The sequence below is a fragment of the Chamaea fasciata genome, unplaced genomic scaffold, assembly GCF_029207755.1.
Source record: "Chamaea fasciata isolate MVZ Bird 193981 ecotype frontalis unplaced genomic scaffold, bChaFas1.0.hap1 SCAF_19, whole genome shotgun sequence".
Classification (NCBI taxonomy): Eukaryota; Metazoa; Chordata; class Aves; order Passeriformes; family Sylviidae; genus Chamaea; species Chamaea fasciata.
In genome coordinates, this window is record NW_027094104.1 from 1,752,238 (window position 1) to 1,772,948 (window position 20,711).

A 20,711-nucleotide genomic window follows, 5' to 3' on the forward strand; every position below is an offset into this window, starting at 1 on the left:
AATCCCTCCTTGCAGAGTGGCTGCGGGCAGACTCTGCCTCTGCCTGTGCATCTGTGGGCAATGTGAGAACGCGCTGGTAACCGCAAGGCAACAGATGGCCGGAGGGTCCTGGTGACCGCGGGCGCGGAGTGTGGAACAATGCCCTGCGGATCCTGGGATGTGCCACCCAGCCGTGCCGAGGGCCATTGTCCCCGCCCGGCCGCGAAATCCCGATTCCACGCTTAAGAGCTGCAGAAAGGAGCCTCGCTCTCCCAGACCTGCAAAAGAGCATCTCCCCATGTCGTTCATTGAAAATATGGAAAGGGCAATGCATATAGAAATCTAATTATTGGCAGGCACAGCCCGGCTTTTAGCATGATAATCGCGGGCCCTGGAGCTTTCTTGTGCACGGACCCCCGAAAGATAATCGTGAAAGCAGAAGTTAAAACTATTGAATTTCCATCATTCATTCAAAATTCGCTTTGATTATGTTGACACGATTTTTGTTTGTTCCTACACCGCGATGAGAAACCGTTATTAATCACTTCTAAATATTGCAGAGACAAAAGAGGGCAGCCCGGCCCGGGCGATGGGGACAGCGGTGCGAAGAGGGAAGGGTGTCGGCGGGGTGTCCCTGCTGTCCCCGGTGCTGGAGGGCTCTCCCCGCGGCACTGGCGGGGCGGGGGAAGGGGGACGGGGGAAGGGGGACGGGGGAAGGGGGAAGGGGTCGGTGACAGGCGCGGCCGCCGCCCCCCGGGACCCCCAGCCCACCTCCTTCCCCCCCGCCGCCCTTAAAGCCCGGCCCGCACCCGGCCGAGCCGCCGGCCCATGGCCACGGTGCGGGGCTCGCCCGGACTGCTGGCCCTGCTGCTGCCGCTGCTGCTGGCAGGGCAGTCCCGCCCGGGCAGCGCCGACCGCTGCAGCTGGAGGGGCAGGTGGGTGCGCAGGGCCGGGGCTGGGGGGCCGCGGGCTCCGGGAACCGGCCCCGGGAACGGCGGGGAGGGAGCGGCCGCGTCCCGCGGCGCTGGGTGCGCTGCCGCCGTGCGGGTGCGTTTACTTCAGTCACTGGCAGGGAAACGGGCCACAAACGTTCTCAATATTCTCAGATATTACGACCTTTCCCACCATGTTTTGTTGCCTTCTTACTTTTCTTTTAACTAATTGTGCTGGCGCAGATTTTATTTTCCTAAGTGACCTCAGCGAAAGGAACTGTTCTGAAAGCAGTGGAGTTGCACAGGCTTGAGCGAGAGCTCGGGAGCAGGGCCAGCACTACCCTTTTTATCAGAGATATTTTCCTGATGAGTTTATATTGGAAATAGGCCATAGCATCGCCGCGCAGCTCCTGCTGCGAGTCAGTGGCTCTCGCCCCCACCTACTCCCTCGCTGGTGGGGTTTTCTGGACAGCTGAGCAATGGCCAGTCGTACCACAAGGAAAAGTTTTGAGCTATTTAGCAGTGAGAAGTTGCCCTCTGACATTCCTCTGGGTGCTGCAGGCGTCCAGGCATGGATTTGGTGAAAGGGGCTGAGGCTCCTTCCCGTGCAGCCAGCCGTGAGCATTCCCTGTCCCTCTGTGGCTCCTGCGTGGTGCCACAGCTCAGATTCCAGCGGAGGGAGCGAAGGAACCCAGTCCAGCTGGAGGAAGCCGATTTACGGGTCGTTAGGAGAGTTCGGGATGAGATCTGTCTGTCCAGGTGGTGCGGGCTGCGGTGGCTCTGCCCTGCCGTCCCCTCCCCGTTTGTGACGGCCCCGCGGTGTTTCTCGGCAGCGGGCTGAGCTGGGAGCCCCGTTCCCGGGCCGTGGAGCAGGTGCACCTGCGCTGCACCGCGGGCTCCCTGGAGTGGATGTACCCGGCACGGGCCCTGCGAGTGCTCCTGGAGCCCAACCTGGCCAGTGCCCGGCACACCACGCTCTGCATCAAACCCGCCAGCGACTTCCAGGGCGCCAGCATCTACGTGGAACGTGCCGGGCAGCTGCAGCTGGTGGTGAGCGAGGCAGAGGGGGCTCGGCCCCACCACGTGTCCTGCTTCAGTGCCCAGAGCCCGCAGGGAGTGGCCCTGTTCCTGCAGGCCAGCCCGCAGAGGGACATCAGCCGCCGCACCGCCAGCTTCCAGTACGAGCTCCTGAGCAACCAGAGCGCTGCTGGCCCCGACTTCAAAAAGATGGCCCTGGTTGAAGGTAAGAGCGGGAGCTCCGCTTTTGGGGCAGATCTCAGGTGGCAGCTGATCCCCACTGAGCTGGTGCATCCCTGGTGACAGAGGCTGTTTTGGAGGAGCAAAGGAGGCCCTTCTGCCTGGCAGTGCCCTCACTGAGAACGTCCCCTGTGCTTATTTCTTTGCCGTGGTGGTATTTGTGTAACAAGAATTTTGGTTTGCATCTGATCCCAGTGCTCTTCAAGCTGGTAGTTCTGCCCCATTTCCCCTCTGAATTCACCAGTCCTTTTGCAGTGGGCTGTTGTAAGTGTAATAATGGATGTACTGTGGTGTTATAAGTAACTGCTCTGTTTTCTCTAGCTATGTGCCGTCCTTGTGACAATGTGGAACTCCTTATGGCCATTTGCAGCAGTGATTTTGGTAAGCTGGCTAAAGGGGAGTCATTCTGCCTTTAATTTATGTTGATTATTTGGATTTATTTGCTGTTTTTCTTAAAATGATACCATGACTGTGCTCTCTGATCTGGGAAAGAAACTGGAAGAGAATCTGAATGGGAGGGCAAAGTGAAACCTAGAAGGGAGAAGCTTTGCTGCCAAGGTCCTCATTTCCTGCAGGCAGAAAGGTTATGAACGAAAGCTGAACTGTGAGTAATGCTGACAGGTGTGCTGCTGGCTCACAGGTGTAGCTGAGTCACGTGTGTGTAGGTGTACACTCAGGCTGAATATGCTTGGTGTGGTCATTTTTATTGCCTTGGTCTGTATTTCCTTTTATCCCAATTATGAACATGCCCTCACAGTTTGCACGCTCCCCAGGTTTGGTTTTCGTTGGTTTGTTTTTTTTTTTTCCTCTAGAGGCAGTGAGTTGTTTACAACTTAGCTAAAGGTTTCATGTGATTTAAACTTTTCTTCAGAGACATCCTGGTTGTGTTTCATCCCTTATGAGGAAACAGCAAAAGTTATTAGTCCCTAAGAAAAGAAATAATAAGAAATAGTTATCTGATAATACACTAAAATATTTTTCCATTTTTCTTAATAATGCAATAGAATTTTTTTCTTTCAATTGTGATTTGTTAATTTTATTCCCACGTTTTTCCACATGCAGCACATTTGTACCTCTTTGATGAGCTCAAATAGCTAAAGCTGTAGAGCTGCCTCTCCACATAGCCACAATTCCACTGCTGTGAATGTACCGACATAAAGAAATAAAACGACAAACTCCATATTCAACATTTAAAGACCCACCAAATCACTGCTTTCCTACCAGGGCTCGCCGTACTTTAAGGCTGATAAAATCAGACACCAGCATTACGGTGCAAATACAAAACCAGTGCAGAGCGTGCTTCCTTAAGAGTGCTCCGCAGCTGGTAATTTTTATTCTTCTTCCAAATTAATTGGTGCCATCCAGCCCGTTGTTTGCCCTGGAGGAAGGTGCTGGTTCCCAAGCGGGCGCTGTCCCCAGCAGAGACTGACAGATGTGGGGGCCCAGGCACACAAAGGGGGGCCTCACACTCCCAGCAGCAACAGACCAGAAGAAACAGCCCTTTGAACGGACTCTATTTATGGCCTGACTTCCATGCCCTGCGCTCAAAAATCGCTATCATCAGCTTTTCTGATTAGAGAAAATAGCTGCTAATGAAAGTGTAAATGACACTGGGAGTGAATGGGGGCTTTATGGTTATCCTTGGCACGGGGGGTCTGCAGTCACCGCACCCCGAGCACTGCAGGAGCAACTTGGAGCACCAGGAACAAGCGCATTATAGCTTGTCAATGGACTTGACTGAATCTGGTTAAAAATGATCACACAAAGAGGGACACAGAGAGCAGAGACAGCTGTTACACAACATTCTGGATTCCTCTGGAAATCTAAATAAATGAGGAAGTTCTTGAAAACTTCTGAGGTAAAGTTTTTCTACATCTTGGGTTGTTGAGTTTTCTGTACAAGAGGGAAGAAGTTTTGTGGCAGGAGGGGGGTTGTGTGATCTCTCATTTGCTGAAGAGCTCTTTCTCAAATTGAAATTAATTTAATTAGTAGGAGACTAATTGATTGCTGTGAAAAATGGGGGCAGTGACAATGATAAAGGCGCCTTCAGGACAACAAACACCTGTCAGAGGGGATGCTTCATTCTCCACATGATGGATGCAAAGAATGCTTTCAAACAGAGACAATGGCTTCTTACACTTTCCTTCTAGCTAGGATCCTTCTGGGAGAGAAGGTACATGTATGCAAAGTGATTTTTAAATAAGGCTTCAAATAAAAACACTTTAGGAGTTCTGAGGGCTGTTCATCATCTCCCAAAGCGTCTTTTGGTGCATGGATGACATTGTCTTTTGAGAGGGAAAAAAACACTAAACCTTTAAGTGAAAAACATTTAACAACCCCTCAGTTTTTTTCGGACCAAATCAAATTCTGATTCTTCTTGAATCAACCTCTGTTAGTGCTGTGAAAGGAAAAGCTCCAGAGTCCCCTGGAGTCAGGAAGGAGGTGTCTGTGATAATCATTGTCTTGGAACACAGACTGAAAAAAATTAATCCCTGAGCTGACCTCTTGTCTTGTGCTTTTTTATCCTCCACTACTTCACATTATCAATGTTTTTCCTGTGGTGTAGCCGGTTTGAGTAGTCATTAAAGCAAAATTCCAAGGACGTAGCACAGCTTGTGTGGAGATCCCCTGTGCAAAGGATGCAATGTAAGCTCAGAAATGTGTCCATGTGCAGGTGGAAGGTGTAAAAACTGCACAGCAAAGCTGCTCTCCAATTATTTCATTCAGGGAGCTTGTAGTACCTGAGCTGTTCTCCTGCTGCTCCGTAACCACCTCCTGTCTTCTTCACATCCAGTGGTGAAAGGATCGATCCGAAATGTCTCCCACGACTCAGAGAACCACATGTCCCGGGTGGATGTCAGTGTCCAGAGAGTCTACAGGCAGAAAAATCAGATTTTCCAGCAGGAGGAAGGGAGCGGGGAGTGGCGAGGCCCCATCCGAACCCTTCTGCAGTGTCAGGTGAAGAAGGGAGGGGGAGATTTCCTCTTCACTGGGAATGAACACTTTGGGGAAGCCTGGCTGGGCTGTGCCCCTCGCTTTAAGGATTTCCTGTTGGTTTACCAGGCTGCCAGAGAAAGGGGAGCCAACCCTTGTGAGTTTGAGCTCAACTGACACGAGAGACGCTTGCTGAGAGTTGAACAATTTCAGCCCAGTCTTTGGATATTGAATCTGGAGCAAAGTTAAAACCAAGGACTAAAGTTAACAATTCCACCCAAACTGGGGCCTGGACCACTTCCTGAAGATAATGGCTCTGTGAGCCCTGTGAACTCTGACTGTTAACTCACATTAATTTCTCTTTCTTCGCATGTTCTTTGCCTCACAAAATAACTCTGGATTTTGGAGACAGTCTTTTGGGGAAGGTTAGAAAGCATCCTGTGCTCAGTGCTAGAAAAATCTCTCTAACATCCCTTGCTCTGTGTAAATTTGTTTTTTCTCTAGGTATTTTTCTCCCCCCCTTCCCAGTCTCTGCTTGATGTCTCTTCCTTTACAGGCAAATGTGAAACCTCCCTAACCTGGGAGGAAAAAACTACCTTTAGACCAAAAAAAGCCCCTTCTTCACCAAGAACTACTTGTGTTTTGAAATGGAACGTAGGTGCTGTAAAAAACTACACACTCTTTTCTGACATTGAGAAGCATTAAGGAGTTTATTACAAGCACAGACAAAATGCAACTAAGTCACCTCCTTAAGGTTCTGCTGAACTAATTTAGGATCAAGAACTGCTCATGATGATATTTTCACCTAAATTATCTGCCTCTTTTCAATTAGGTTTTATTATTTGATTGGTGGCTCCTCCCACCCTCCCTTAGTGCTTTAGCTGGACTCACATAATTGCCTGCAGTTTGTGTAAATGGAATTCTTATACCATAAAATGATACACAAATGTGTCTACCACACTGAGCCAAATAACTGGTGTGAATAAACCCATTATTTCCCGTGTAAGGGCACCTGATTGCAGCCTGGGCAACACAGGGCTGACAGATGTGAGCCCGTGACAGGGCCTGGACAAAGCTGAATGAGGAGAACTCTGACAGGCCACAATTAATTGACTTTTAGAATGACTCCTCTTTTACACAGTTCTACTTGGCCGAGCAAGATTCACAAATTGCTGTCTTGAACTTTTTTATGGGACAAAATAGCTGCCAATGAAAGTCTAAATGACTTGAGCTTTGAATAGGAGTCATACAATGAGCACGCTGGGACACGTTTTTAACTGACATTGATTATTTGAGAAGTAGCAGCCACTTAATTGGGAGGGAATCAGGAAGGGGGGAAGAAATGGGAGGGAATTAGTGGACTGAGTACAGAAATACAGTCTGTTAAACACTAACCAAATACAGTTTTACTAAAATAGGGGATGTCCTGATAAACTTTTTTACATATATTCACGGAGAATACGATTTGGAGTCTAAGTCAGTTGTTCTTTTTGCTGTGAAGAAGTAATCACAAAGCTAAATCAAGAGGAAATGTCATTAGCAAGGAAGAAAGAAGACCTTGTATGAATATGATCATGCTGACTTCCCTGGGGCCTCAGTACCTGCTCAGGCCCCTGGCTGTAGTCACAGTCAAGTTTACACAGGCTTTAAATACTCTTTGTCTGCCTTTGGAAACTGAGGCGAAGCTCTGGCAGACCTAATTGACCTCCTAATCCCAGGGACATCATGGGACAAGTAGTGAAGATGAGGATTGTCCCCCCCCTTAGTTTATGGAGCACCTATCACACTGCTCAAGCAACACTATGTGAGTCTGCAAACTCTTCAGAGTGTTTTTTCCCCAAAACCTTCCTCAGCCCAACTCACTTGGAGAACTTTAGGTGGAAACGTTTAACTTGCTTCATGGACGCTTTGTTTGGGCTGATTTTTTAAATCTATTGAGGCACCAGAGCAGCTCCCTGCTGAGTTGTCTTCCACTGGCCACATGGGGAGGCAGCAGCTTGTAATTTCACTGGGGGGTACCAGGAATCATCATCTATTGCTGCTTCCAGGTGCAACTTAGCCTGGCAGATGCTGGATCTCACTTAAGGCTTTTTAAAGCAATCCCACACTGTGTCTCTAATTGTCCATCTTGCTCCAGCTGATGACCATGGTTTTGTTTACCCAAAAAGGTCTCCAGTTTTGTTCACTGGGAAAGACGATTTCCTCCTCCTCAGTGAGGATGCAGCATTACTGACAACGGGTGTGCAGCTCAGGGGAAGGAGGCAGTGTAGGAGCAGTGCAGAGAACAGCAGAGCTCTGCCTACCCTTTCCCAGCTCTCCCACAGCCCAGTGAGTGATGCACTAAAAGAGCTGTCCTTGGTACCCTGTTGTGTCTTCACTTCTGCCTCCCTCCCCGCTTCGACCCTGAGCAGAGAACAAAACATTCAGAGTCGGGGGTTACTCGGAGTGTTTATTGACCTCAAACCATCACCATTCCCCAGCCAGCTCCAGGAGTGGTTCCAGGCACATGGACCATGGCACAAAATCCATGGTGGTGGCTCTGCCTGTGTGTGGCTGGCACAGCTACAAACCATAACACACCTTATACAGGCTGGAGTACAGGGTTGATATATCAGTATAATCAACAGGTTAATAACTACATAAGCATTTCTTCTTCTCAATACACTGTTTTACTGATGTCTTTAATTGAGGAAATGATTAAACATACATTTATTTTCATTCAGCAACTGTTTTGTGATTTACTCTCACTTGTATATTAAAATGCAAATCAATGCATATCCTCACGGTGTTAACACCAGAATGAATTCTTTTTCTAGACCGAGTTGCTTTCTTTGTAATACTAAAAAGAGAATTACAATTAAAATATGTGCTCCTATATATGTCATGTTTAAAACTGGTGCAGCTCTGATAGGTACTGCCCAAGTAAAACCACTTCAATTGAAAAGATTTTGAAAGGATCATTTACCATGCATAACTAGTATTTTTCCTAAACACGCTAATATTTATTATTAGTCATAATAGTTGTATCACACTTATGTTCCAATATATGCAAGATACCTGAAGCTAACCTGAAGCTAACCAACATTTCTCCGAAGCCCAGAGATTGGTCCTAGTAATGCCAAGATCACCATTTCCATCCCCATACGAGTCATTCACTTAAGAGCAGGACTCAGTGATCCTTGTGAGTACCCTCCAACTCAGAATATTCTGTGAATTCCATATTAACAGAACTTCACTCCATGACTTCTAGTCATTCATAGCACAAAAGAAAGCAAAACACAGGATCAGGGGCCCGGCAGAATGCTTGTTTAGCTGCAGGGCACCTCATGTGTTCCCCATGCTTGGTCCTACACCAGTGTCCCATGTCAAGAATCCCACTTTATCCAACAAGGCAGAATGAAAGCTGCTCTTTACTTTGTTTGGGTGTTCCTCCAGACTATGGCCACAGAAGCCCATAGACTCAGAGGGCAGTGCTGCACCTTTTTAAAGTCAAGCAGCAGGGAACAGAGGATGGGGACCTTCTCCACTGCACAGACTGCTGGAGCACATTTTTGCCCACACCCAAGGGACAGAGTACTCCTTCAGCAGCCTGCTCAGTTGATCTGCAGCCCTGTGGCACAGCCAAGCAGCAAAAAGGACTTCTCAGAGGGAACTGCTCTTATCTTTCATTGCTGAACAACTGGAAGAGCAGAAACCCCAGTTTGTCCTGCATTGCTGGCTCCCAGCAGGACACAGCCCACTTCTGCACCTATTGCAGTGTTCTGCTCAGGCTGGGAGTTTTAGTGCTGACTGCTTTGGAAAGTGGAGACCCTTGAGAGAGTAGAACTGCTCCAAAGATAGCCATGGCACTTTGAGATCCACCACCAATTCCATACCCTATTCTGACCAAAAAATTGGAAGAAATGAGACTTGTACTGACTTTGACAAGGAACTAAGAGTTTACAAACCAAGTAAAAATAGAGACACCAAGCCTGAACTCCTGAAAGCCTCTCTGCAAGGCACTTTGGCTAATGTGGAATGTAGTCACAGAGGTTCTTTTAAGCTTTCTAACAATTCCCTGCCAAAGTGCCAGCAGTGGCTTTGTGTTCTACTTCACCAAGTCCTGTAAGGGGAGTTTCACAAACCGAAGTCCAGGAAGGCTCCCGTGTGAGCTTCCCATGGGCTACAAGAAATAAGAGCTGGCACACTAAGTCCAGAGGCACCAACAAGATACAGGCCCAATGACTATGAGATCCAAATACCTTGATTGCCTACAGATTGTTTTAAAGTTTTAAGTAAGAAGTACAGATTTCTCTGTACCTGGTGAGAACTTCTGAAGACATACCACAACCCAGGTAAAGAACACCAGGAGAATTAAAAATCCGTCCCAGGAGGAATGGATGTATATTCTCCTTGGTGCTAATCCTCTGTATGTCGAAAGACTCACCCTGTCTGCCCACGGGTTCATGCAGAGAGGAACCAGCATTTTTCAGGTGTTTGCAGGTATCAGGTACCTCTGTCTTGAGACTCCTCAAATTGGAGTCCTAAAACCATGCAAGAAATCCAATTTCTACCACCTGAACAACAAAAAATACACCAGCAGAGAATATCCCACCTCATAAAGAAGAAACGCTTTATGACAGGAGACCCTGCTTTAAGCTAAAGATACACCAGCAGAGAATATCCCACCTCATAAAGAGGAAAAGCTTTATGACAGGAGACCCTGAGACCAGGAATGCACCCCCTGAACTCCTCAGCACACACAAAAAAACCCCAGCACTGAAGAGTCTTCAGTGTGAAGATGTGAAGCATGCTCTGGGTCAGGAGATGACACAGAATGCTTCATCCCATAATCTTCATCACAGGATGCACACCACTGCTCTGCAGGATGTCTTCCTGACAACTCTCCGGTGTATTCCCAGCGTCTGGGCTGATGTAGTTTGTTTCCTGGTGATTCTAATACCATTTCTTTCCCACCAATTCTAAAAGTCTCTGCAGTTCCATTCCAATGAGATCTGTCATCTTGGCTTTTATAACTCAGAGCCATAAGACCTGAACTTAGGGATTTCAACAGCCCTTTCTGTAGCATCTGGTGGAGCCATGCACTGAGAACACCTGTATGGACAACAGTCCATGCACAGGCAAAAAGGCACCCGTGAGACCTCCCTCAAAGCCTGAATTTGTCAAGGAATTCTTCCTGTTTCTTTCTCAAAGAGGTTATTGTTACTCGTGGAGCAGATTAATTCTGTTGCTCCTTTACAGGAAACCACAGAAGCCACAGGCACCACTGAAGACATTTAACAAGGATTTGCGTCATAACTTTGATTTTAGGGCAATCAAGACCTTTGCAAACCATTACAGTTTTTAGTCCCACCAACATTTTCCTAAATCACTATCTGAAGGCTTTAGCGAGCCAGACCAAAGAATTGGCAGATTTCCTAAACTGCTAAAAAGATATGGTAATTTTTGTATCAAACAATCAAAGACAGATCATCTGTGCTGTAAAGGAACTAAACTGAGATACAAGACCTTACTCTTTCATGTGACAGAGAGAGAGAACAGCATCACTGGAAAACAGCCAGAAGGCCGGGTACAAGGCTTCAGTGAACTGCGCTTTGAATTTATAGATCAAGTTATTCTTCTCCCCCACCGCCATGAAAATCACAAAGCCCCCCTCACAGTGGAGCAGCACCCCAATCTTGGTAGCCTTTGTGTTGGGCAGGCACTTCTCCACGTCGTTGTGCCAGGAGGAGATTTTGGAGTTGAGCCACTCGATGCACCAGGAGCGGCTGTTCCTGCCCAGGCGGCTCTCGGGGCCCTGCCGCTCCATGCTGCCGTAGCAGACGCCCACGGCGCAGAAGCTGCTCTGCTGCAGCTGCACCTCCCAGTAGTGGATGCCCCTCTTGAAGCACTGGAAGCCCAGCACCTGGCGGTAGTCGGTGAAGCGCTGAGGGTGGTACTTGTGCCCCGAGAAGGTGTCTGAGATGGACATCCTGGTGTAGTTCTCAGACAGAACCACCGTGTTGTGAGCTGTGTTGTAATCCAGCGTGATGTTGGCAGCATCTGCAATGACACGAATCACTTGAAGGTACTGAAGAACAAAGCACTTTTATTTATCCTGTCCCACCCCAGCACTTGCTGCACGTTTATTTGCCAGCTCTGCTCTCCTCCTCAGTGCAGTCAGTTCTTAGGGCCACAGTAAAAGCTGCTGGGTTCAGCTGCAGCTCTACATTACACAACAGGCAAATGGAGGGCGAGTGCTGTTCTTCCTGCAGCCCCACAGGATCGTTCTATCACCCAAATACACCCTGGCAAAAGAAGGTGATTGCTGATCTGGCAGCAAAAGGTATGCCATGTTGTGTAGCATCTTAACAAGCTCACTTAAAAGCCTGCATTTCATTTAAAAAGAATCCAGTGCATTACATTCTGTTTCTAGGCTACCCTAAGGCTGTCTTTTTTTTGGGAAACCAAAGTCATTACTTAAAAAAACTTCGTTTGTCTTCATAAAGATACACAGATGCTGAAGATTAATTTGTTCCAATGGCAAAAGAACCACTTAGAAACCTCCTGCCCCCTTCTTCTCCAGAAACTTCCTTCATTTGTAACAACCTATCGAGCTAACTCAAGCCTCTCTGAAGTATTTTTCTCAGGTAACTGCAGAGGACACATACTACCACTACAACAAGAAGAGAGTTCATCTTTAAGGAGTGTAATGTTGGGTGTCTTACACTGCAAGAGCTCCTCTCTGGGTTTCTTCAGGAAGGTGTCAATGAGCTCTTTAGAAGCAGCAGTTGCAGTGGTTGGTGCTGTGTCAACAGAAGAAAAGAGAGTTCGGCCAGTTGGGAAGAGACCTCACATGCTGAACACTCCATCACAGACACACCCAGGCTGGAGCTCATCTCCTTTAGCCTCTTGCCCCATGCAGGGTTAATTCAATATTAGCTCAGGCTGTTCACTGTCATGTCAAGTTTTGAAAACCCCACTCTCTGGACAGTTTCTCTCAGTGTTTGACTGCTCTTACAGTGGCCAGCGAGGGCTGAACTTTTGCTCAATACACTAACACTAATGACCATCTTATTATTTTAAGAGCAGTCAATGAAAATTACAACCGGCATGATGGAAGTTTGGACTCACCAACTTTAGCTGCTTTCTTTTTCTCTTCTGGAGGGGAGAAAAGAAAAAAGTAAATTGTGAGTTCTACTGGGAGGCAAAAGCCACTGGTAAGACTATGTCAGCTGTAACACCATCACCATGGCTCTTCTGAACTACAGCAGTAAGAAGCTGACAGTCCAGGAGGCTGAAGCCATGTACAAATGTTGCAGCATCCCTCTTGTTAAAGGTAGAAATGAGCCAAGACACAGACTTCCAGTTTATCACAGCATGAAAAGTCCTGGTTTATTCCTCTTTACAGCTCAGCCATCCTGACTCCAACCATTCACTGGCTCTGGCTGCACCAAGCTCCTGCTGGAGGTTTCCCTTGCAGCCTCTGACTGCTGGTTAGCTCCTGCTAAACTATGACTGCACATATTTGTTTGCAGACTCCGAATGCAGCTTTTACCCAGGCAGACTGTGACTGCAGGTTCCAACAACAGGCTCTAACTGCAGCCCCAGACTGACCTCACAGCACTGATTCTCTCTGCCCAGGATCCTCCTCCTCCACAATCCTCCCACCACCCACTAACCCACTCCCTTTTATCACACTTCTCTTTACTGGATACTCCTCCTTCCTGTGACTCATCAGGGGCAAGGCTGTATTGTGTAATTAACACAGCTGTTACTTATCAGGGGTGAGGTCACCTGTATTCCCTTCTCCTACATACAAATACCCTCACACTGGAAAGCTGCACATCAACCACAACCTTCCGTTTGCTTCCTATTTTACAGGGTCATAAGCCTGGAAGGAGCTTGGTCTCCCCTCCAGGAGCAGTGTGTTCAGGCATGTAGAATACTCCTGTTCCCATGAGGAGCACTGACTATTCCTTTCCTTTTTACAGCAGAGTTTTTAGTGCAGCAACAGGAGCTGCAGCTCCATTCCAGTCCTGCTTCCCCTGCACACCCCCTGACTGCTCCACACCCAGCACTTGGACCACGTGTCCAGAGTTCCCTGGAAGTAACTGAAGCTGTTTCTTAACATTTGTATTTACTTCAAAATAAAAACATGGAAGGTCATCCACACAGGCTACAGTGCCCATTAACTCTGGTATCTGGACAAAACAGCACTGAAAGGCCCCAGTATAACCTGCCACAAAGACCATGGTCCCAGCCCTAGACTGGAAGCAGCAAAACGTTTGAGTAAGGCTCCTTTAATCACCACTTACTGGTACCTGTCTCCTGTGAAGTCTTTAGAGCTGGAGGAACACTCTTCTCTTTGTGGGTCTGGTCTGTGAGGGAGGAAGAAAAAAAAACAGAACATGAACGGATCCTAAGCAGAACTCAATACATAGAAATCTATCAAACAAACCAAAAGGAGTTTAGCACAAATTTAAAAAAAAAAAAAAAAAAAAAAAAAAAAAAGCAAACAAACAAACCCTGCAACAACCAGAGGGTGGGGAGGCTCTGCTTTACAGCCCACATTGACACCACTACAGGCTGATGCACCCGTGTACCTGTGCAGTTCACCTGTCCAGCTCACAAGGCATCCATCCCCAAAAATCCCAAAGCACCCTCCCTTCACTGTGCCAGGGTGCTCATTGCATCACCACCACAGCAAACAGCTCTCGGGTAGCTGCTCCAACTCTTATTTAACAACAGAGCCATAGTTAGGACAGGATGATGTTCTGTAGTACTTACGTGGTACTTGAGGCTTTTTTCCAGCAGGGGCTTTGTTTGGATGAACGGCTGGAGGGGCCTTAGTTTTCACCGGTTTGGCTGCAATGGTCATAATTTACATTATGGTTTGTATGGCCAGGAACAGTCATGCATTAGTGAGGACATTTTTCCATCTTATTTTTCAGTTATACCAGAAGAAGTGATATTTGGCAGAGATGGGAACTGCACACCCATGCCCAGTCCAAAAGGTAAGTTGACTTAACCCAGTAAGTGGAGCTTTGTTCCACCACACTTACACAATCAACACCTTTACAGCTGGGTAAGTGGAGTCCTGCCACTCTAAAGCCTTTCAAACCGCCTCTGAAATCCACATCCTAACCACATCCAACCCTGCTACACAGTAACACCATAAATTACTCTAAGGAAGAAAGGCTGAGCTTTGCCAGAAGAGTCTAATATCATGATACTCATCAGCTTATCCAAGTATAGATAACAGTGAGGAAACACTGGCACGTTTTGTCTGCCAATTTAGCCCAGACTGTAATGTTTTTGTGTTGAAATGGAGCACTGCAGAGATTGGAAGACACAATTTATATTAACTGACTGTATTTTTTGCATTTTATTTAAAAATTTTATTTGGAGAGGAAAGATCCCTCACTTCAGCTCAAAGCAAAAGCAGAAAACACCAATTTCCCCAGTGATACAGTACCTTCTTCCTTCTTCTCCTTACTCTGAATCACTGCAACTTTCACTACGTCTTTGAGGATAATGGCAGACTGGTAAGCGGAATGCAACACATTTTGGTCCATTTCAACTACAGGAACAAAAGCCTCTTTTGTTGATGTTTGTTGCAGTGCTGCTGCTCTCTGAAACAACAAATGAGAGACCACCTTGTGTAGCACACAGAGAAAAATACAACCAACTTACTTTAAATGGCGTGGAGTATGTGTATTCATCTCAAATTCAAGGGAGCAAAGGCTACAGTCAGACACAGCTCATGGCAAAATTCCAGCAGCAGCTCAGACACCTTAATGCCCACTGGTACCTCAGCCAGTGACCAGACAGGTCACAGCACAGAGGTGACTCCTGCCCAGTGGCCCTTCTGCTTGTGGCAGGGGCAGTGGCTGAACTGGGGGAGTCACCAGACACCCCCTCAGCATTCTTTCACTCATATTTGGGTACTTTTCAGCATATCCTTTGATAGCAGGTTCTTGCACACCACTGCATTTCCATGCGACTGGAAGTGTCTGGAGAGCAGGATGACCACAGCGAGTTTTTGTTATTCTGCATTCTAGAATGAAGAATTGGATTCACATTTAAATGATACATTACCTTCAAAAATAGAATGTCATCACTTTCAGTCAGTGCCATCTCAATCTGATCTTTGAGAGACTGAATTTCATTCTTCTTATTTCCCAGAACACTGTAAATATAATCAAACTTATTCCAAACTCTCTTTTCTTCCTCTGTAATTGCTTTCATGATGTCATTTTCTCTTGCTTCAATTGCAGCTTTAATTTCTGAAAACTCATTTCTGATCAATTCCTTCTTTCTGGAAGCTGTCTCCTGGAGCAGACAAGAGCAGATAGGCACTGGTTTCAAAAGAACAGTTTGTAAACAAAATACTCTCAGTGCTACTGCACGAAAGCCTCTGAGGAACATGTGGGCTTCTCTTCCTTGAAACAAGCAAGAGAAGAGCTGTAGATTTCTATGTGGTTTGGAAAGAAAACTTCATTCACAATAGCAGTGGCATCCCCCCATGAGGGTATAAAACCTTGCACAGTGCCTGGTTTACTCCCAGCTCCCACAGAGCTGCCGGGCACTGCCAAAATTCCTCTTTTCTGTTCCTTCCAAGTAACACCTTTTCCTGCCAATGCAGCCTCAGTACTAGAGCCATTGTCACACGGGTACAGTCACCAACACCAGGCAGTGGCCAGCGGGTGCCAGGCAACCTGAGAGCACTCTGAACAGAGCACAGAGAGAGCAACTCGGAACAGTTCCCCACTTACAGCAGATTGGTTCTGGTTTGTTTTCACCGTGCCCATTGCCCGGGCAGTCCTTTCACCCTGGTTATGCAGCTCCGTGAGTTTTTTCTTCAGCGCCGACTGCAAGAGGAGAGACCAAGAAGTATTTCAGAGAGGCAGTTGTCATGTCTGCTCTCAGTTTTAAATACTCTTGTAAGCATTTAGTACTCTCAGCTTAAGACCTACCTTCCCTTGAACCTTAGAGGGTGTAAGGGCACTATCCTGCACACGTGTGGCTTGTGACACCCACGCGCTCCCCACCTCTCCCAAGAGAAAGATGCCATTGCTGACACTCTCTTCACAGAGGACCTGCTGCTTTCATCAGCACAGCAGTTCTCATACTAAGAATAAATGTTACATTAGCTGTCAGGTAGGACTCTGGGCATGAAGTTGATGCTACTGTTCACCCATCTCCTTTTGAGAATTTTCTCGTTCAGATGTGATTCACCTGTTCCCTTAGTTCAAGATTCTGCTAAGCTCAGTCAGGGCTAGGTTCTGCAGCTAAGCTGTGCACACACCCACTGAACAGACGGGAGTTTGGCCACCTAAACTTCCTCAGCATACTTTACTCACCCACTCTGATTTTCAGCTGTGCTGGAAAATACCAAGGCCAGGTTTCCTTCCCTTCTACTCTGTGAAGCTCTTTCAGGCTTTCATCTACCTACTTGAAAACTCCCCACAACACCTTTATAATTCTTCTTCACCTGCAGAGGAACATGGGCCCCCCAGGCTGTGACAAGCCCTGGCAGGGAACAGAGCAGCACAGGAGGCTCAGAGTTCTGCGTGATGCCACAGAGTACGAGAGGTCTCACTGGTGAGCCCAGCGCAGGAGCTGGGAATCAGCTCCCTGACAGCGCCTTCCCAGACCCCTGCTCTTGAGCAACATCTTGGAGGGAGGAAGAAAACGCAAGGAATGACTCTGAAGACGTGCCTGAACACATGCTGGAGGGCAGATAAGAGTTTATCAATGCCAGATACGAGATGTACAGCGGATGTCTTGCTCTGGCCTCCCCTCCGCACTCCAGAGCGGCTCCGCAGGCACCGAGGGAGCCAAGGGGCGCTCCGGGGCCCCCCTGGGGAGGTGTTCCAGCCCCGGCGGCCACCGGGGGCCACCGGCCACCCCCGCCCAGCCCCGCCTGCTCACCTGGGCAGCGGCTTTTGCCTGCTCCAAGTGGCTGGTGGGGCACAGCTTGTGCCCGAGCAGGCAGAGGGAGCAGATGCAGGCGCCGTGCTTGCCGCAGAAGAACTCGAAGAGCCTGTTGTGCTGGGGGCACTTGCGCAGCTGCAGGTCGCGCAGGGGCGGGCAGAGCTGGTGGTCGCGGAAGGCGGGGCTGTCCCGGTGCGGCCGCAGGTGCTCGGCGCAGAAGGACGCGGTGCAGGTCAGGCAGGTCTGCACGGCCGGCGCCTCCTGGCAGCTGTCGCAGGGCACGGGGGGCTCCCCCGCCCAGCACCCCTCCGCCTTCCCATCGCCATCCTCATTTTCCTCCTCCTCTTCCTCGCCCTTGGCCTCGGAGCGGCCCTGGAGCTGCTCCACCACCCGGCACAGCACCGTGTTCTTCTGCAGCTGCGGGCGGCCCGCGAAGGTGGCCCGGCACTGCGGGCAGCTGAAGCCCCCCGAGAGGCCGGCCCAGCTGAGCTCCAGGCAGGAGGCGCAGAAGTTGTGGCCGCAGGGCACCGTCACCGGGCTGCTGAAGAGGCAGAGGCAGATGGAGCAGGTGAGCTCCTCCTCCAGCCCAAACAGGCCCAGTGTCGACTCCAGAGCCGCCATCGCCCCGGCCGCAGCTGCCCCAAGAAACTAACCAAACTGAGCTCGGAGAAACGAAACTACGGCCGAGCCTTTCCGTAAACTACGTGTCCCATCCCCGCCCTGACGGGAGGGGCGGCAGCCGGGGGACGGACCCTGCGGCGCCCGCCCATGCCGGGGGCCGGCCGGCCCCGGGCTGCCGGGGGCACTGCCCTGGGGAGCGGGACCCCGCGGCGGGGGGCTGCGGGCGGGCCGGGCCGGGGGCTCCGAGGCGGGGTCGGGGCACTTTCACTCGGAGGCGCCCGGAGGCCCCGGGGCCGGTTCTGCTCCGCAGCGGGGCGTTTGGGGTGCGGTGCCCAGCCGCGCTGCGCCCCCGCTCCCGGCCCAAGGGAACGCGGGGCAGCCCAGCGCTGTCCGGCCGCTGCCGCGATCACCGCGCCCGCCGGCTCCGCCCGGCGCTCCGCAATGCTGTGAACCCCAAATGCCCCCGAGCACCGCTCCAGCTGCTCCGAGATGTGCGTGTCCTGGCTGCTGGAGATCCTACGGACTAACAGGACGGTGTGGGTTGGAAAAGACCTTGCAAATCATCTGCCTGCAACACCTGATGTCGGTGCAACCGTCTCAACAGAAGATGCTTCCTCCAATTTCTTTTTCTCGGTCTAACTGTTCAATAATCACTGTTTCTTACAGGAACATTAATGCTGAATAGCGACATGGCTTGTACTCCTGTCTTCACTAACTTGACCCCAAATTCTTCCAGTGATCTCTTCCTCCTCCCTCTTCTGCTCTCTCTGCCGGTTCCCAGGGACTTCCTTGGGGCCCTCTATGTTTCTCCACCCTCTATATTTCTCCACCCATGCTGGCAGCAGGGATGAAATGGAGCAGCCTGGGACAAAGTCTCTGACACCCCCCCCCCCCCCCAATAATTTATACAGAGCCTGATGGGCTGCAGCAGAAGGAGCTGTGTGCTCTCAGTTCTTGTCCAGTGGGCAAAGAACACCTTCTGTGGAGAACTGCTGAGGCTCCCTTTAATGTCATTCAGAAGTATTAGCAGGCAATCTTGTTGGCGTTAGTCCTCGGGGGCCTCCAAGAATGTCCAGGAGTTACACAGAATCACAGAATGAACTAGGTTGGAAAATGTGGTAGAATTTTAGGAATTAATTCGTGTTTATCATGATGCGCTGTATAAAGCCATATTTTTAAGACTAAGGAATGCCACATTCCTGGAAGGACCACTTCTGCCAGGAATCTGGGAATCGCCCACTCTCGAGAGAAAGAAGGGTGGCTCCCATGGGAGATGGAGTTAAGCACCGCCATCAGCAGTCGTTGGCCCAGTAATCAACACCTGATATCAATCTCATCTATCTCGTCAAGAACATACATCTCAAGACTAGATTCCAGTAAACCCGGACAAAAGCCTATTCCTCCCCGGAAAAAACTATTCACCGGACCAGCGACCAGAAAAGGGACCAGATGAATATGCATCAAGGACCAAGGAAACAAAGACCTATGAAGTAATCGATTGCACAAACCCAAAAAGGTTATAAAAGTGGACTGCACAAACCGAAATTGTGAACCGGGGGGGATTCGCTGCCCGAGAGGCCGGATCCGTGGTTCACCCAGCGCCGATTCCCCGGATCGGAACTGTATTTTGCTTGAGGCTTTATTGGGGTTTTTTTTTCTGTCAATTTTTAAAATAAATTCTTTTATTTTATGAAATTGGCTGATCATTTATAACAGAAAAGACCTTTAAGATCATCTCGCCCAACCTATGATCTAACCTAACACCACCTCATCAACTAATCCATGGCACTGAGTGCCACGTCCAGTCTTTTTTTAAACACCTCCAGGGACGGTGACTCCACCACCTCCCTGGGCCGATGATTCCAGTGCCCAACCACTCTTTCTAACAAGATTTCTTTCTAACATCTAACCTATGCCTTGGTACAACTCAGGATTGTGTCCTCTCATTCTGTCTGTTGTTGCCTGGAACCTCACTAGTGCCAAGCACAGAGGAAAAATGACCCCCTGATCCTGCTGGCCACACTGTTCCTGATACAGGCCATGATGCCAATTGGCCTTTTTGGCCACCTGAGCACGCTGCTGGCTCATGTTCGTGCTGCTTGTATAAAGCACTCAAAAGAAGCAATGGTGGGTGGTCTGTTACATTGAAATCAGCTCCTAACCAGTTCTTTTGGACTACTAAATTAAATCGGGAGAATCATTGTAAAGCTATGTTGCAGAGATAATGTGGACTTGTACCTACATCAGTTATCCCTCCAGCCTTGTAACGCTCCTTCAGGATAAGCTGCAGAGGGGTTGTGTGTCACAGGGCTCTGAGTCACGGCTCAGTAACAGATACAGGTGCAGAAAGGACAGTGGAGGCATTAGGAGCTGCAGGGCTGTGACAGGAGCAAAAGTTCACGGATCAGCTCTGTCATGTGCTGGAGGGTGGAGGAGTTTCTAGGAGGTGGGCACAGTGCCACAGGTTTACAGTGGTTGGAATGTGATCAGGACTTTGTAACTGCTGTCAGAGGAAATGCAAACACCTGACAGGGGGTGGCTGACAGTGACTGCAAGGCAACATTCTTGGAGAGCTATGCTGTGCATGAGTTGGGACCAAAGAGCTGCTCTTAATGTTTGCGGTTTTTATTTTTCCATAGGTGAACAAACACCGTGGGCTTATCTGGACTAAGCTTGTGTCATCTTTCAAAGACTCAGCAGCTTCACTGTATTCACTGTGGCACTCGTGGTATCAACTGATACAGACAAAGGTAAAAAAGGGTAAATACACACCCTCAGAATTGTAGCTTTTGCTTCTGGAGCATAACGCAGGATGTTTAGAGCTCAGATAAGCAATTTATGTTCTTCATTGTCAAGAGGACTTGGAGGAAGCCCAACCACTCCTGTTGTCTAAGAGACAAAGTTTTAACATAAAAAATTACTGCTACCATTTAAATAGCTACTGAAGTTATTACTCTGTTTTGCTTGCAAACACTTGAGAACTTCCTGTGATTCTAAACTAAATCTAACCCTTTGCCCAGACACTGCACGTTCAAAGTGCCCTGCAGAGCTCAAGCAGGGCTCCAGAAG

General features: G+C 48.9%; 2 protein-coding genes across 3 annotated transcripts; one reads left to right on the plus strand and one right to left on the minus strand.

Annotated features, from left to right (window-relative positions):
- Window positions 1-807: 807 nt before the first annotated feature.
- On the plus strand, window positions 808-6,722 carry LOC136299305 (meteorin-like protein). Its single transcript, XM_066200782.1, has 4 exons — window positions 808-914; window positions 1,745-2,154; window positions 2,490-2,549; window positions 4,963-6,722. Exons 1-4 carry the CDS (start codon window positions 808-810, stop codon window positions 5,277-5,279), a joined length of 894 nt encoding a protein of 297 aa, XP_066056879.1. The 3' UTR covers window positions 5,280-6,722.
- Window positions 6,723-7,536: 814 nt separating this feature from the next.
- Window positions 7,537-17,711, minus strand: TRIM25 (tripartite motif containing 25). Of its 2 annotated transcripts, none has more exons than XM_066200780.1 (9): window positions 17,019-17,711; window positions 15,860-15,955; window positions 15,183-15,416; window positions 14,560-14,716; window positions 13,872-13,949; window positions 13,406-13,462; window positions 12,216-12,242; window positions 11,810-11,887; window positions 7,537-11,144 (listed from the first exon to the last, which is right to left on the minus strand). In XM_066200780.1, the coding sequence occupies exons 1-9, from the start codon at window positions 17,640-17,642 to the stop codon at window positions 10,612-10,614; spliced, it is 1,884 nt and encodes a 627-aa protein (XP_066056877.1). In that variant the 5' UTR covers window positions 17,643-17,711; the 3' UTR covers window positions 7,537-10,611. The 2 variants fall into 2 exon arrangements, with proteins under 2 accessions (XP_066056877.1, XP_066056876.1); XM_066200779.1 differs by having other exon boundaries at window positions 13,400-13,462.
- Window positions 17,712-20,711: the final 3,000 nt, after the last annotated feature.

Bases quoted from the DNA above. Each gene is read 5' to 3' on its own strand.
- LOC136299305 (XM_066200782.1), top strand. From the start codon at position 808: ATGGCCACGGTGCGGGGCTCGCCCGGACTGCTGGCCCTGCTGCTGCCG. The intron at 2,155-2,489 runs GTAAGAGCGGGA...TGTTTTCTCTAG, and splicing joins AAAGATGGCCCTGGTTGAAG to CTATGTGCCGTCCTTGTGAC. The intron at 2,550-4,962 runs GTAAGCTGGCTA...CTTCACATCCAG, and splicing joins CATTTGCAGCAGTGATTTTG to TGGTGAAAGGATCGATCCGA.
- TRIM25 (XM_066200779.1), bottom strand. From the start codon at position 17,642: ATGGCGGCTCTGGAGTCGACACTGGGCCTGTTTGGGCTGGAGGAGGAG. The intron at 15,417-15,859 runs GTAAGTGGGGAA...TGTCTGCTCCAG, and splicing joins CAAACCAGAACCAATCTGCT to GAGACAGCTTCCAGAAAGAA. The intron at 11,145-11,809 runs GTAAGACACCCA...GTGTCATTGCAG, and splicing joins CAGAGAGGAGCTCTTGCAGT to ATGCTGCCAACATCACGCTG.